Consider the following 17,276-nt stretch of genomic DNA (forward strand, 5'->3'; position numbering starts at 1 on the left):
TATATTACTCATAAATACATAATAACCATATAATTTAATGTATCAAAATAATGTGATTTTAATTTTATTATCTCACCTCCCTTTTTCTTTTTCTTTTTAAGATTGTTTTATTTCTAATATGAAGTGTTTCATTTGTTATCTTGACCCCGAACCTGATGACAGGTTTATTCTTTTCCCTGAAGCACCCCCTGGTTGTGGTTGTTGTTAGGGGTGGGGGGAGGAGAAAAATTTGATACTGATAGATTGTTATATAAAATTGTAACCTATTATATTTATTATATATTGATATCTACACAACTCTAATGCTTGTATCTATTTTTGTAAGTACGAGTAATAGTCACTTTTAGGTAATTATTCAATCAAATAAAGGAAAAAAATGTATGGTTGGTAATTAGAATGCTGAATGTTGCAATTTAATAATGCATTTTAAGAAGAAGATATTGCAACTTGTACAATTTGCTTATACAAGTTGCATCTTGTACAGACATGGCAATGAAACGATGTTCAAAGTATCATCAGTTTGAAGTTGAGTGAAATTATATATAACGACAGTCGATAAGAAGAATTTTAATGCGCTATGTTAGTAACATAATGTATCTCAAACTGCAAACCTAAAATAGTATGTTGTTAACCTTTCTAGCCAAACCTTTGCTTTTCTCATTTTGTCCTCTCTCTCTACCTATGTACATTTATTATAAATGATATGGTAATATGATGTAAAAAGTAGAGCTCTTTTCATACAAATCCATCCATATATGTGTTGTTCTACGTATAATTTGTCTTCGTTTGACAGATTATAATTAAATATAAAGATATTCATGTATGTATTTTCACATTGTTATCATTTTTGACAATCATGGAAAGCAGTTTTAACACAGAGAGTGACATCTATATTTTTTTTTCTAAACAAAATATAAAGAATCAAATTGTGTACGTGCATAGCATATGCCAATGTTACTAGAACAAGGTTATGCAACAAGAAAACAGCGGAACATGCATAGCAGATTTATGAAATAAATTTATCTCTTTCTTTCTATTTCTGGTGACGTCATTGGGACAAGTATTGGTTATTGATACAACTTAAATTTTAAAAGTAAAAATTTAAATAAATGATATCGTTATCAAAGAAGTGATTACTCTATATTTTTTAAGCGATATTTTACTAAATAAAATGCCTAAAGAAAGTTTTTAAATTTAAAAATTATCAAACACTAAGGATCAAAATGATGAGCAGAAATTCTGGCTTCATCAGTATTGAATTCGTTTTTCTTCGACAAACCAAAATCTAAGCCTTCCATCAGCGAAGGTATATTGGGAAACCCCTCTTGGGTTTTAAAAAATAGCAACTGCACAGACTCGTTTAGTTTTATTTACCTAATGAAATTAAATATAATAGAAACCAAAAATATTTTAACATGTTATTTAATAACATGTGTTAAGTCTATGTCTTAATAATTTATGAAATTTATAAACTTACTTTCGCCATTATTTTTTGTAAAATATTGCTTAAGAAATATTGAGTAACCACAAATTTTTATTTTTTAAATTTATGTTGTATGAATAACCAATACTCGTCCTAATTACGTCACCAGAAATAAAAAGAAGATTGATTTAATAAATCTGTTGTGCTTGTCCAGCCATTTTCTTGTTGCCTAACCTGGTTCTAGTAACATTAAAATTAATATAGAAGGATGTTGCTTTTTTTTTTCAAAATTGAGAGTGGATCTTTCAACAAATTTTTGTTCATTTCTATCAACACATTCTTCTTATTAAACATTAGGCTGCGCTGCAAAATTAGCTTAAAGTAGCAAAAAAGGATTGTCACAATAAATATATGAGAAAAGGATAGATTTTCTTCAAAAGATGATATCGGGGCCAATATAAGGGTCTTTTACCAAAAAAGTATTTTAATCTATCCCAGAAATTTGAATACAAACTATAATTGACTCAAATATGTCGATGAATCATTATAATTTTTGCTTCTATGCAGAAAAAAAATATTGTTTTGGATTTTTTTTATTTTCTAGATATTTGTCCAAGATTGTTTTTATGTTGACACGCCACAAATTTACAAAAATGAGACATTAGTTAGGTATGTAATATGTTTATATTAGTAGGAAAAAAGGAAAATAATTAGCCCTATAGGTACATAGTTATAGTTCTGCGCCTTAGAGCCAACTAAGTCAATAAATATTTTAAATCATAAATTAAAAGAAGCGCGTGTTAGGATTTTTCCATTTTTCTTCTCTTTCTAGCTAAAGCTTGCAAAGATATGGACTTTTCTTATGAGATCAATTCAAAAATGAATTTTATCTATGTAATATTGTCTTGGTCTAATCTCAAATTGACAACAATATAGAGCGTTTTTGGGGAAGCTCTTATTTTTAAAATTAAAGTTCGGACTTTCAGCTATCAAGTGATATACTTTTAAACTTTCTGAATATATTTGTCTTGAAACTATGAGCCTCTGAATAAAAAGCATCTATTTTAACTTAAAACAAAGATAATTTGAGTTCTGAACATGATAGATACATTTTAAAATTAGTTTTCGAATTTTTTAACATTAAGCCTTGAAATATTTTTAAATAACTTATCCTTATGTTCAATACCAAGCGCTTAAAAAAAGCTTGAACCTTATAAATATCCAAAAATAAAATATGTATGGCTCTTTTCTTCCGGCCATAAGGTTAACAGAGAAAAAATAAGGGTATAATTGGAATCAGGGAATCAAATTCTACTAAATTGAGTATGTGTTGTTATAGTACTTTTAAAAAAGGGAAATTTTGTTGGATAGTGTAATAATAAACTATTTTATTTGTTCCAATAAGCTACTAGCTCAAATTAGCTTAAAGTTTGGGGGAATAATAATCAGATATACTATAGGTAGAGGTGTATGAAATATGATCTAACGTTATGTAAAAAGGAAATAAACTGGAATCTTATAGATTAAACTGGCAATTTGAAGAATGGTTCAGAGGAGATAAATTGACAGTTATTATTTTTAATAGAGTGGCTGCAAGGAGGAAAAATAAACACATATTTTACTCCATATCTAGCAAAGATATAGGTACAAATTACTTTGATGTCGATCCCCAATTCTACTCTGAGTCCAACATGGATTTCACTTGTAACTCTGCAACAAATCCATAGTGGTACTCTCCGTCGATTATGAGCTCACGTATTAGTGATTTCTATATACTTCAAAAATGTAATAACAGATTTAGAAAATAAAAAAAACACATGCCTAGGTTGACAACAACAAATAAATTCGTACACTAAAAATGCTTAGGATTTACAACTCTGCGTATTCTGAGAGCTATCAATCTTAAACATTGATAAGTATGCTAGTTGTTTTTTTTAAACCTTGGAACTGATAACGTCTATGTTTAATGAGTGAAATCTCAGAAGATGTGTTAAATAAGTTAAAAGTCCCTATTTGACTCAGAGTATAATTGAGTATCGACAACAGAGTACTCCCGAGCTTAATACTATAGACCAGAGTTTTGGTAAATTGCCTTCTTCCAACAACTTCTTGCAACTAGTCTAAAGAAACGTCATGACAGCTAAGCTCCTCTTCTCCCAAACATTTCATATTATCTGGATTACCAAGATGATTTTCATTTTTTTTTACATACCGTAAATTCTTACAATTATTTTTATTTTATTTGTCTAGGTTACCTTGAGAAATTCTTATAAGTAGTCCGAGGATGCATAAGAGACCCGAGTGAACCGGAACCATTTTCTTAAAATTCCTTGATTTTTCATTCGTTATCTGAAAATAAAATGACAATGGTTTAATTTATAAATATTAATATATAAGTAAGATGTTACGGATTTAAAAATAATATAAAACTACAATTAAATAGGTTTATCTCAAAGTAAAGGGAAAAAGGGATCAGAAGGCGTGAAATTAAGTTATCTTCTTCCATTAAATTTTTTTATTATATACAATTACAAAAGTAGTAGATGTTTATTATTTTTCACCACCTGTTTTCAAAAGATTACATATTAGTTTTATTCCATTAAGATGCAGTTTCATAATTAAAGTAAATAACAATGGAACTAAAGAAAATAATACAATCTAATATATATACTGATAGACCAGTTGTTCTAAAAACCATCGTATCCATTATGTGAGTTGTGTCACTGAGTTATCCCGTTATTATAAAAATGCATTTGTATTTTAATTGATTTGTCTAGAGTTTTTTTAGTGGCAAGGACTATGAACATTGTTAAGTGCTTCAGGAGCATGGTTTTCAACCGCATGTCTTAAAAAATAAAAAAAGAGGCCAAGGGATGTACTTTACCAAACATCCGGGCCAAACAATGGTCCTCAGCTTCGTGGCCTCTGATGGAAAGAATATGTATTCGTTATTCTTCATGGACGGGGACAAAATCGGACAGGTAGCCTAATACAAACCTCTTACCATGTCAGAAGTCCAATTACCCCCTCTCAAACATACACCAAGTGTCAACAGTTCTGCATCCATAACATGATTGGATTCTGATTCATATAGATATGGCCCCCTTTCTTGCCAGATTTGAACCCACTGTACTTTGCTGTGTGGGCACTTTGTAGAAGAAAACCAACTAAATTCTACACACAATTGTATACTCTCTGAAGGCTACCATAGCGGCTGCATGGAAGAGTTTGTCTGAGGAGTTTGTCATCAACTCCTGCAAGGCTTTCAGGCGACATGTAAAGACTGTGAATAGTGCTGAAGGTGACCATATTGAGTGACCAAGTTTGCAGTAGTCCTGTTTAAAGGTTTATTTTTCTTTGTTATTTACAATAAAAAATATTCACGCATTTCTAAAGCAACCTCTGGAGGCCACAGTTTGTTGTCCAACCCTGTATACGTCATTAATTCTAAAAATTGGGAAATAATATGACATTTATAGTCTCGGAGTATCTAAGTGATAAATGGCAGGTGGTGTTACTGACTTATTTAACTAACTACCAGATGACTTCTAGTTATTTTCACCTTGTCGGATTCAATCCACCTGAGTTTATCATTCTTATAAACACTTCTCCTTAAAAAATATATGAAAACTATGAAATATTTACTGACAACAGTATATAATTCGATGTTTTTAAAGACTTTGTAACCACGTGCTGAAAGTTACGAGCTTCAAAAAAGTATTTTCCGTCTCATTTGCCCAGATTTGAGTGTTACTTTTTCTACATTTAAATATTTTACCTTGAATATTATTATGACTTGTATTTTTTACTTTATTTTTGGTCATATCTTATAATTGACTATTCGTAGTTGAAAAAATGGGAAACCCCAAAGTATTCTTTCTTTCCTTAGACCTTTTTTTACCTATATAATTACAAAAATTATAATGATAATCGTAAACAATGAGCTTTTCAATGCCGGCGTGTAAGAATAGGTTGATATGGAGTAAGCCGAATGACACACAAAGACTTAAAGGACAGAAAATAATTCTTCTTTATAGAATATTTCTATTTATATATAATTGTTGAAACAAAACAAAACAAAACAAAATCTCTATATTTATAAAAACTGGGATCTATAGTTTAGTTTACATCAAAACTCTACAATAGAAATAACTCAAACGTTCAGAGTACTACAGCATCCACTTAACAGCGCATTAATAAAACATAACACCGCACGGATTTCATTTATAAGATTTAAAAAGTATAATGTTTCGAAATAAACATATTGTTCGTCGAGGAGCTCCTCACAAAGAAACCATTCTGTTCCTTGGACTTGCAGTTATCCTTGCCTTTTTCCTTCTCCTACTCGTTGTTCATATTTCATCCATTGATCAACCTCAAAGTTGCATACAAAAAGAAGTAAGTGACAAATTCTTCTTCGATTAAAAATCTACATCAATAATATTACTTCCTTTCATAGACTTGCTTCCTGGATATTTGTCATGTAAGAAATGAAAGCTCCAACTCCTTTTGTTATGTTTCATCACGTAAGTTATTATATAAAAGTTCCGTTTTATATACTAACGCAACCTCTTATATTATTTTATAAATGAATATCGGATACACAGAATGTCAAAATCTTCCTCGTATCGTTGAATTATTTGATTGCGAATGTTTAGAACAGATAATTGCTGATCAGCCTGGATGCTCATCGTACTATACCGTTCCTCCTGTAAAAAATATTTATAGAAACGTGTGGGCAATGCTCTTTTTAATTTCTTTCGGCTTAGCTGCCATTTTGTCTGTGATTGTTTCAATTTGTAGGTGTTTATGTACTAGGGAACAACATTCTCAAGAAGAGGCGCCTCCTGATCATTCATAGAAAGAACTCGAAGGATTCGTGTTTCATAATAGATGACGTATATTTTTTCTACGTATGAATGTGAAATTATTTAATTGTCTGCATCATTTTATAATACATATTATACAAGAGCATTTTTGCGTTCTTTTAAGATATTGCGTTTCTTTCTTTTGAGCTCTATGATAAGGTAACTGTCTAGAAAGAAATTATATATTTCCTATATTTATGAAATAAATACATTTTTTGTAGAAATAAATTTGTCATTGAAGGGTAAACTCCCATAATTTAATATGATTTCATAATATCATTGTTAAATATCAATGTATACAGTCTCTGATGGAAAAAAGTGTGTACACAAATGTTTTTATCAAGTACACAATGCTTAAACAAATAAAAACATGTTTCTTATTAGATCACAATAAATGATCATTTAGAGTATTTGAAATACTTATCTTATATAAAAAAGCGAACAAAGTTCCATCAATATAATCGTTTTAAAATATGTAAATGTAATTTATATTTACAGGGTGATCCAGAATTACTGTCCCATTTAAAAAAATTAAATGATGTACAATTATGGTTAGTATTAGAATATTTTATAATTATTTTTTACAAGTTTAATATTCTCCAGCCTACTATCAAGCGCCTTTACTGACGTCATCAATTGCATCATAATTAAAGGAACCAAAATTGATGTATTTATTAGATAAAATGGACACTTTGCTTACAAATTTTCAGATTATCAGTGATATTTAAATTCAATCAAAGTAATATATACTAAAATTCTTTAATAACGGTTCGATTCATATATATTTGTTAAATAGATTTGGCACGAGAAAAGAAGGATATTACAGAACATATCATATTCTTTAAATCACAATAGTTAATTTTTATCTACACTATGGAAATAAAATTGTAATAAGATTTAATAAGATATTTTTAATACATTTTAAGGTCAGATTTATAATAAATCTAGGAATAAGAGAGATAAATTCTTCATAAAAAGTAACGTCCTTTTATTTGTTGGTCTGATTTTGATATCCAATAGTTCCCTTTTTTCCTTAATATATGTATTTATTTAACTAAAAAAGGGGTTTCTTTGTTATAAAACTATGTCGTTTAGGCCTCCAAAATCACCAGTATCAACAATTCGGACGTCAATACAAAAAAATGCGCCAATGAGTCTGTTGTAAGTATAATAATTGCCACTAGGACGTCCTCTGGCCTGAAAAAATCTGACTGAATCTCAAATTTTAAACACAAAGATAAAGTAGATTAACTGTCAAATAATTCAAATGAATCCGTAGCATAGTTTTCTTGTGATATAAACTTTGCTTTGACCTTAGATTTTTACATCTAATATTCTCAGTCAAAATTATTGTTTAAAATCCTATTGAGTTTTTCTGCGATACTAGCCCTGTACTTTTGTAAACAAGTCGTTCCGGACGTTATACAGTCCCTATTGATCAATATACATTAATATTTGGATACGACTACTCACTGACTTGAAGTTGGTATGTACAAGGTCTTTCGGAAGGTTTGCATTCCCTCTATCATACCCTACATTGCATAGTTAAGGTTGTAAGGATAAAGGGAAGAGGAAGGCTAAAAGTGTTATTCTAAATGTGTTCAAATTTGAATTTGCACAATTATTTTTACTTCGTGGATGCCCCATCCTCACGAAATCTCTACATACAAAATACACTTAATTAAATGAGGCGAAAGTTAATGGCACTCTAACAAGGGACGATTATGTAAATTAATTTAAACCTATGGAACTTTATAGAGTATTCTGTAAAAAATGATCTTATCTTTTTTAGTTCTTATAAAAATTAATTAAATTCTTACTTTAACTTATCCAACGCATCCTCCTTTGATGCAATTTACAACTAATTGTATATTAGTCACAACTGCTAATAACTTCAGCACAAATTTTATCGACATATTGTCAAGCAACACCTTTTTCTATCCAAAATAAGTAAATACTGAGTCCAAGGAAGAGCACTTTCACGTTTAGTAAGTAAACAAGTATATGATAAACATTCACCTTACAAACATTAACTTAGCTTTTAATAATATTATTATTCTTGTACATGTAAGTTTGGGATTGGGAAGGAACTTTCTATGGTATCATAATAGAAATGCAAATAAGAGTAGAAAAATATTCAAGACGTTGTAAAAAAAAAAAAAAAATACATTACAAGGATGTATAATCTAATTACTAAGTAGTTAACTAAATACTTCTACACAGTGGTGTAGAATTATATGACTAAAGGAGTAATGACTTTTAGTTAGCTCTTTTTATATCAAAGGATATAAAATAAACACCTAAATAGTAGTTCCGCTCAAAACCGCGCCTAGAGGAGTGGGAGGGTGTGGTCCCCCACATTGACAAATCTGTAGAAAAGAAAAAGATTTTTGTCCCTGATTTTTTTGTTGTAGACAAAACAATCTGTAGAGCACGTCGTTACCTCACGAACGCAAAAATACCCTTTGTGTTCTGTTAGCTGTCAATTTCCTCGTCTTACTGGATACGTCATGGCTATTTCGTAATTGATTCTTTGTGATTAATAATAACAATAATACAAGTAATAGGTTGTATGTATACTTATCCATCGTTTCCAAAAGAACAGGAATATTCCTTTGTCGTATTTATATATATATATAGAGAGAGAGAGTTCGGAGGCAAAATATGGACTGAATTACTGATTTTAGAAAAATGTCAATAATTCAATATGGCCCCCTCAGCAGCAATCACAGTCTCGACACGGCGGAAAGCCTTGAAGGAGTTGATGATGAACTTCTCGGAGAAGTTGTTCCACTCCTTCAAAATGGCGGCCTTTAGGGAGTCCGCATTCGGATGAGATGCCCGGTTAGTCTCCTTCTCCAAAGTGCCCACACAGCAAAGTCCAACAGGTTTAAATCAGGGGAAAATGACCGCTACATGTCCTTGTGCCAAAAAAAAAAAAAAACCAGCCATGTTCTTGGCGCTGAACTTCTGGCTTAAGGCACCATCTTGGGTCTGCACATAGTTGTCCTCTGGGTAGGTGGCTTTGAGCCATGACAGTATGGTGAACCTCAGCACCTTTTAGTAGGCCGCCTGGCCGATTTTCTCCCTATCCTTATTTAAGAAGGGAGGAATCTTCTTGCCGTCGGACGCCACGACCCCAATGAACATTGTTTGTGCCCGATGTTTTGTACGGAATCCCCACCCCCCTTGACCTCCTTTGGTGATTTACCAAAGCCAACAGTCGTTCCGGCGGCTGTAGACGTGGTCCCCGGTGAAAATCTTCTCATCGGAGAAATTTTTTACTGTGGATCCATTTGCCTTAATCCACGCACGAACTTTCTTGCACCTCTACAGTCTCCTTTCCTTCAGAGTGTTCTTCAACAGGTGGCGTGGGATCCTGTGTAAGAGGACAATTCTAAGTTCTCCTTCACAGCCCTCCTGATTGTCCTCTCGTCCACGTCAAACTCGTTAGAGAGACGATTCATGGATTTTGTGGTGTCCTCCTTGATATTCTTCTTCAGGTCCCCCAGAAAGTCAGAATCCCTTTTCAAGTTGTGTCCCCCACTTTCTTCTTTCCTTGAGAGGTATCTTCAATCCCTTTTCATAAATGGAGCATTTCACAATGTGCATAATCTCTGCCACCTCAATTTTGGCATCCAGAAGGTCCAGAAGAGTCTCTGCCTTTTTGCTTCTTGCTCACTCATGATGAAAGATTTGAAAATGTATATTATTGTTTACTTATGCAGAAACGACAGGAGATTCGGAATTTGTAGGAAAACAATCACAAAACCTTTCTATTTTAATTATATAATTAGCATTTATTAACAGTCCACGTTTTGCTTCCGAACCTTTTATACATAAATATATTTACTGGCTATCTTTTTGTTAAAATGAATAATTTTTGGCTACTAAATAGCATAAAATATATATAGCTACGCTTTTAATAACATATTACGAAGCAAAATATTATAATACCTACAGTATCGAATAAAATACAATGTAGGATTTTAATAAAAGGAAATACATATTTCTAATTCATTTTGAAAATTATAATAATAATAAATTTATATCAGGTATATCTGATGATTTCGGGGCTTTTTTCTGTTTCTTTTTGGAGGATAAGTTGCGCCATACTATGAAGTTAATGACATAAGAGAAAAAAAGTCCGCTTTCTGAACGTGTTCTCTTTTGAAGGTATCCAAACAAAATTTGCTCAAATTTTTCTTATCATCAACAACTTTCACGTTCTTGTGAAACAACAATTTAAAAATTGGTTAAAAAATGGAAAAGAGCCGTTGTATTGTCAACATTAACTAATACATGCAAATGATGTGTAATCAAATATCACGTTTTTCATGTTTGTTAGTATGAATGTAAATTTTGATAATTTCTGACAAACATCCCTGTTCAAAGGAGTCGTCTAACAATGAAATATCATAACCATATAAGGAAGTATCTGTAAAAGCCTCTGGAGTTGGATTACAAATGTAAGACTACACTTTTAACAAAGTATGACATTGATATAGTGGAATTAGTAAATGTCAACTAATTAACAATTTTCGTTAAACCAAATTGTGGATTTTGCTTATATATTTTTTGTTTTGTCAAATGATAAAAAAAGTAATTGTCTTTTATAAACAATTTATTAGGTAAATTTATTTTATTTAAAAAAAATATAGTCATATATTTGTTAAATTTTGTCTATTGCTTTGTTTCTAAAATATGTTCTTTTTATTGTAACAACTTTTTTGACTGCTATAGACATTGAGTGTAATTAAACATTTCTCAATAAATAAATAAGCAGCCTCTAGGAAATGGAAAAGACAATAGCATTCGTCACAAGATAAATTGATATTGTACAAGTTTACACGTAACAAAGGATTTCTCCTTAGGCTAACATAAACGTCCCCAAAATTAAGGAATTTTTGCTTTCTAATATAATTATTTTTTTGCGTTTGAGTAAATTATGCAGCTGGGTAAAAAATTTAATATTTCATTTTTTTTTAAATTTAATTTTTATAAATAACTTTTGTTTTGTGAATATCTATAGATTTTAGATTTTTATTTTTAAAACTTAATATTTGAATTTTTTTTTCAAAAAATTGATTTTTTCACAGTAATTTCATTCTTTCTTTTTTGTGAATAGCTATGAATTTTTGTAATTTTTTTGTGAGTAGCTATAGACTTTAGATTTTTTTTTAAAACTTAGAACTTAAAATTTAATTTTTGAGTTTTTTTTCAAAAAACTTTATTTTTCCAATTAATTTCAAAACTTTATTTTTTGGGAATAGCTATGGATTTTTGATTTTTTTCCCTCCCAAATAATGTAATTTTTGGATTTAAGTAAACCAAAAAACCAAGCCTCCTCTAAAAATATAATCTTGTGCACCCCTCTGTATAGTTAGCATGAAAGACTGATTAGGACCGGTCCTAGCACTAACTAAATTTATTAGGACGGGACTGATAAGATTGCAGTGTTTTTAGGTTTTAAAGGTACTCAACAACACTAGTTATAAAGTAATTATAAAAAACTCGCGGCCTCTACCGGAGAAATAAAAATATTGTTGATATAGCTTAAAAAACAAGATAATTTTAGCTTACAAATCGATTTTCACGATAATAATTCCAGCCTGCTTTATGTTGACACATCACATATGTGACAATGTTCTTTAGTAACATACATATGTATGTAATAATTTACACATGAATAAGTATTGATTGTTATACATAATAATATCAATGTAGGTAGCTACAATGTATCATATTCAATTGTTACAGGTATTAGAGTTACATAAACTCATCTATAATTAATTAAATATAATAGGGAGAGAGAAGAAAAAGGAGGCTTATTTTCATTGGAAAAATTAGTATCCAAGGAACTCATAGAGATAATCCAGTCTTTCTTTCCATAACATGTAATTATATATAAATATACATAGCATTTGTATCGTTTAGAGTAACTGTAATTACTTATAAATTGATGACATTAATATGGCATGCACTCGTTTCAGTGAGTCTTTTTGATGTTACTCCTTAATAAGGATTGTAAGATAAACTCAACGACTTACAGTGTGGAAGGTAGAATTGTAAACTTGACTTTAAATCAATATAAATAGTTTCCAGGTGAATATTTTATAATATAGGTTGAGTTATTAAAAGTAAGGACTATACCGGCTAATGAACAATAAATAAACAAGCATTCAAAAATCAACAGTTATCATCCTCGAGGCGAAAAGGCAAAGCCTGTTTAATTTGCTTCACGCCCAAATGAGGTTCAAAAAGGTCGTAGGGTGCTCCAGGAGTCTTGTTTACAAAATTAGAAAAATGGTAGCTTAAGGTCAGATCCTTGAGAGATCCTTTGGCAGTGGTAGACGCTGATAAAATCAGAATCATGGAGGACATGGACACTATCATGACCAGAAGTTCGACCAAGTCGATGAGACAGGAGGTCAAGACTCTCAATGTCAGTGGTTGGACTGTGATGAGGCATGTGAAGGATTTGGAGATGGACTATTAGGTACGACGACATCATTAACTGCTTTCAACAGTAACCAAAGAACACCAAGTCAAGAGAGGCCAGAAATTATTGACTTGGTTAAGGTACAATTGGTCGGCCTGGACTCCCTCCTCCAGAGACTGTTCCTCCTTGACTAAAGAGAGACTATGCTACTACTAACCAAAACTTAGATGACTTCAAGGTCTCAGTCAAGCAGTAATGAAGCCCATGTCTGAGCCTTTATTAATAAAGGTGCCTTTAGGTCCAGGTTTGGGGGCCATGGTAGCAGCCAAATTCAATGATTTTGAAAAATAGAAAGATCAATTTATAGAAGTATGTGATAAAGCCTCAACATTGTAATCCTTTTCAATCTTCCAAAAGCATACCCAATTATTCGTTATCAAAAAGTAGTGAACTTCCTTTGCCAAATATATTTCATTATATTTAAAGCCTGATTGAACATTTGTGTGTGCTCATAAAAATGGTGCGTAATCCTTACATCCGTACAATCTGTAATCCGTAAAACTGTGACTATTATAAAGCAGATCAACGGTGAAGATGTTCTCGTCAGTCAAAATGATTGAAACGTGCTTACGAAATTGAGTAACATCTTAAATACTTTCGGCCAGGTCAGCCTCTTGGCGATTGTGGCCTCGCTCAGAAGCTGCTATTTTTTAAACGACATGGCTTGATCCTCAGGTCCTCACTAATCACCATACGCATCGTTTCTCGAGACACACTACCCATATTTTTCATGGACCGCTTCTTTTTGCAATTGATCTTCGACCTTGATCTACCTGGAATCTTCATGGACCTTGGGCTAATACTCCTGGGCATGTCATCGACACTCCTGGTCTCCTTGTACCGCTTAACCGTGTAGTGGACCAATTACTTGGACACAATGAGGTCTTTCAGTGCCTTTTGGTAACGGCACTACAGCTCTTCGGTTAGAAATTAAGCAAAATTATGGTGCGCTTTAGGTTCATGATATTGTCATTAGAGGCTCAAAACTATGCTTTAGAAAGAAGTTTTATTTACAACAAACAAAGACGGAGATTATGGGAATCAAATGCAATCTACATAGCTTAAAAATATACAACAGTATAGGAGAAACTTTTAGTTGAAATCGCTGTCCTTCAGACTTGTGGGTAACCCTGAATATTTTTCTCTTCAACCCACCATCTCTTTTCACAGGGAAATGAATAATTTGATCAGTTATCATTCCTTCACACCCTCGCAGTTGACAGGCAGACTTTTATAAACAAATATAAGATAAATTAATGTAAATAAAAGCAGGGATCTTCCCTCCTTCTTTCTAAATCTGATAAACTGGCTAAAGAGCCCTTTTGTTTGTCAACACAAGATTCATTATTTTTTTTAAAAGTCAAGCTATATTATCAACCCTTTTCATTTTAATATGATGGATTGGCTATTGTTGCACACGATCGTTGTTAAATTGTTAATTCTAAGATTTTAGGCGAACACTTTTAAGATATTAAGTGAACATTCACAAATAAGGCATTTACTCACAAAAAGAAAAAAACAATTTTACTTTATTAATACAGATAATAAATTATACAAAACCATGATATGAGTAAAAGTACTTATATGTCTCATTAAAGTCCAATTTGATGAAGTACAATCTAATACGTTGCAGGTATATAGGTATAGAAAATAATTGATTTTCAAGTTATGTTTTCAAAATAAAATGCTGTTCGAAATTCAATTATTTATTAAATTTGAAAATGATTATTTTTTTCAATAAATGTTTCTGTTCTTTTTTATTAACAGATGTATATATAAAATTTTGATAAATTATATAAAATCTTCAGCAAAATATTTAAATATATGTAATTTCTATAAGTACCTCGCAAAAATGATACAAAACAATATCAATCAATTGAGTAATTTTGATCCACCTAAAAACCAATAAATTATATTGCATTGCATTTTTTATAAAAAATAATAAATTAGCACGTAAAAAGTTACTTTTGAAAAAAAGTAATTTTATTATTCAGAGAATTATGTGCTGATTTGACAGGATTTTAGTTATTTTTCTGGATAAAAGGCATAAAAAAATATTTACATAGATTCGGGCTCCGTTCATATATAGCAGTAATTTTTTTTGTTGGTGCGAAGACAAATTTTTCGTCGTTATTGAGGATTTATCTATTTTCATTCAACAGAAAGTGAAAATCTAATTTCCAAACTCTACAGGGTTCGGAAACAAAACGTGGACTGAATATCTGATTTTAGAAAATTACAATAATGCTGTTTTTTTATAAATAATTTTGAATTTTTTAAACAAAACTTTGAGACACGACCATTGTGAGCATGTTCACTCAGTATGACCGCCCTCAGCAGCAATCACAGTCTCGACACGGCGGCAGAAACCCTTGAAGGAGTTGATGATGAACTTCTCGGACAAGTTGTTCCACCCCTACACAATGGTGGCCTTCAGGGAGTCCACGTTCGGATGATATGCCCAATTAGTCAACCTATCTTAATTGGCCCACACAGCAAAGTCCATCAGGTTCAAATCCGGCAAAAATAATGGCCACATGTCCTTGGGCCAAAAATAATCCATATTGTCCCTGCAGAACTTCTGGCATTTGGCCCATTTCTATGACGGTGCACCATCTTGGGTACACGCATAGTTGTTCTCTGAGAAGGTGAACTAGAGCCATGGCAGTGAGCTTTAGACCCTTGAAGCAGGCCTCTAGGCCGATTTTCTCCCCAGCCTTAAAAAGAAGGGAGACATCTTCTTGCCGTTGGACACCACGGCCCTCAAGACCATTGTATGGGCCGGATGTTTTCTACGGAACAACCCCTTGCCCTCCTCTATTGATCCCCCGAGCCACGGTCGTTCCGACGGTTGTAGACCTGGTACCCGTTTAAAATATTCTTCAGAGAGAATTTTTTTTTACTGTGAATCCATTTGCCTTGATTCACGCACGAACTTTTTTGCAAATCTGCAGTTTCCTTTTGTTCTGAGTGTCTGTCAACAGCTGGCATGGGGTCCTTGTATAAGAGGACAACTCCAAGTCCTCCTTCACATCCCTCCTGATTGTCCCCTCGTCCAATTCAAGCTCGTAAGAGTTTATGGATTTTGTGGGGTCCTCCTTAATCTTCTTACTTACTCATGTTGAAAGATTTGATAAATGTTTATTTTTGTTTACCCATGCAGAAAGGACAGGAGATTTGGAATACGCAAGAAAAGATCACAAAACCTCTCTATTTTATTTACATAATTAGCATTTATTAACAGTCCACGTTTTGCTTCCGAACCCTGTACGTGTCGTCAGAACCAGTAGGCACTTTAAAAAATGTCTGGAAGTTGATTTCACAAATAAGAGAGAAAAAGATAGCTTGTTTTAAAAAACAAAGTCCAAGATTTGAATTAGTGTTGGCTTTTGGTTTTGAAAATCTTAGACAACTCAGATTCATGTGTTGATCAGATTCAGTCTGGAACGGTCTCATAAAAAAATTTGGTCCATATTGGTTAAAAAAAAAATTCAGTTGGGACCGGTTTTACAAAAGAATCTGGATTGCTCTTAGTTAAAATTCGGTCTTTACCGATTCTATGTATGAATTGTTGATGATATCATGTCTGTTTTAAAATTTTGAACATCGGCACAATCAAGTAATACAAAGTTAAATGTATTGCATACCCGATGGCACCCCAAAAACAGCCCCAAATTTAGGTTGTAAATGGGGGTAGGGGTTGTGAGGGCTTTTTAATGGTTAAATAGTGGCAGTGGCTTTCATTCCATTTTGGGACACGGCGGTACTCGAAAATAAGCCAACATTTAGGTTGCCTTAAGGGGTTTGGAGGGATTCTTACTTGTAGTTAATATAGGAGTGGTAGTAGGGATATGTTTCAGGTGAGAAATTTCTGAATTGGTGATATTCCAATACCATTTGGAGAATCCCTTTATTTTATATTCTGCGGTCGATGTTTTGTCCACAAGCCAAGCCTCAACATTAATAAGTATCTGTTTAGGACTGAGATAACATAGGAAATAAGAGAAATTACAATTCCTTTTCCACCATAGTGTACTGAATTTAATTCAGATGCCAGGATACCATTACAATATAAAATTTTATAAATACGAGGTGTGTTCAAAAAGTAAAGGGACTTTGTATGTTTTTTAGGAAGAAATATTTATTTATTCATCAATATTTATGCTGTCCCCTTCAAAATAACTCCTTCAGATACAATACTCTAGTGCCAACGCTTTTTCCAATCCTCAAAACCCTTCTCATAGGCACTTTTCGGTATAGTCTAGAGGTCTACCAGCGATGCAGTCTTTATTTTCTTAATCATTGTAAGTCTCCTTCATTTCATAGGTCTCTTCAGGTTTGGGAACAAGAAAAAATAATATTGGGACAAATCCGGTAAATATAATAAATATTGTGGTGTTATTTTGCCAAAAATTACAACAATTTTTTGGTCGAAATGAAGCAGTTTCGGAACAAACATTGCTCACACTCGTCTCATACCCAA

General features: G+C 32.1%; 2 protein-coding genes across 2 annotated transcripts in view; one reads left to right on the forward strand and one right to left on the reverse strand.

Annotated features, from left to right (window-relative positions):
* The window catches only part of LOC121117652 (cubilin), a 91,132-nt gene that overhangs the window by 46,167 nt on the left and 27,689 nt on the right, over nt 1-17,276 (reverse strand). Inside the window, 1 exon segment of the mRNA XM_071888811.1 lies at nt 3,679-3,772. Coding sequence (XP_071744912.1) covers nt 3,679-3,739 — 61 coding nt within the window. The 5' untranslated portion in view covers nt 3,740-3,772.
* On the forward strand, nt 5,524-6,519 carry LOC121117651 (uncharacterized). Its single transcript, XM_040712098.2, has 3 exons — nt 5,524-5,821; nt 5,883-5,949; nt 6,031-6,519. The coding sequence occupies exons 1-3, from the start codon at nt 5,669-5,671 to the stop codon at nt 6,282-6,284; spliced, it is 474 nt and encodes a 157-aa protein (XP_040568032.1). The 5' UTR covers nt 5,524-5,668; the 3' UTR covers nt 6,285-6,519.

The sequence above is a fragment of the Lepeophtheirus salmonis genome, chromosome 5 (assembly GCF_016086655.4).
Source record: "Lepeophtheirus salmonis chromosome 5, UVic_Lsal_1.4, whole genome shotgun sequence".
Taxonomy (NCBI): Eukaryota; Metazoa; Arthropoda; class Copepoda; order Siphonostomatoida; family Caligidae; genus Lepeophtheirus; species Lepeophtheirus salmonis.

What these genes read in the sequence shown, in the direction of transcription:
- LOC121117651 (XM_040712098.2), top strand. Translation starts at nt 5,669, where the DNA reads ATGTTTCGAAATAAACATATTGTTCGTCGAGGAGCTCCTCACAAAGAA. An exon ending in AAAGTTGCATACAAAAAGAA is followed by an intron (nt 5,822 to 5,882) that starts GTAAGTGACAAA and finishes TTCCTTTCATAG; the next exon opens with ACTTGCTTCCTGGATATTTG. An exon ending in CTTTTGTTATGTTTCATCAC is followed by an intron (nt 5,950 to 6,030) that starts GTAAGTTATTAT and finishes TCGGATACACAG; the next exon opens with AATGTCAAAATCTTCCTCGT.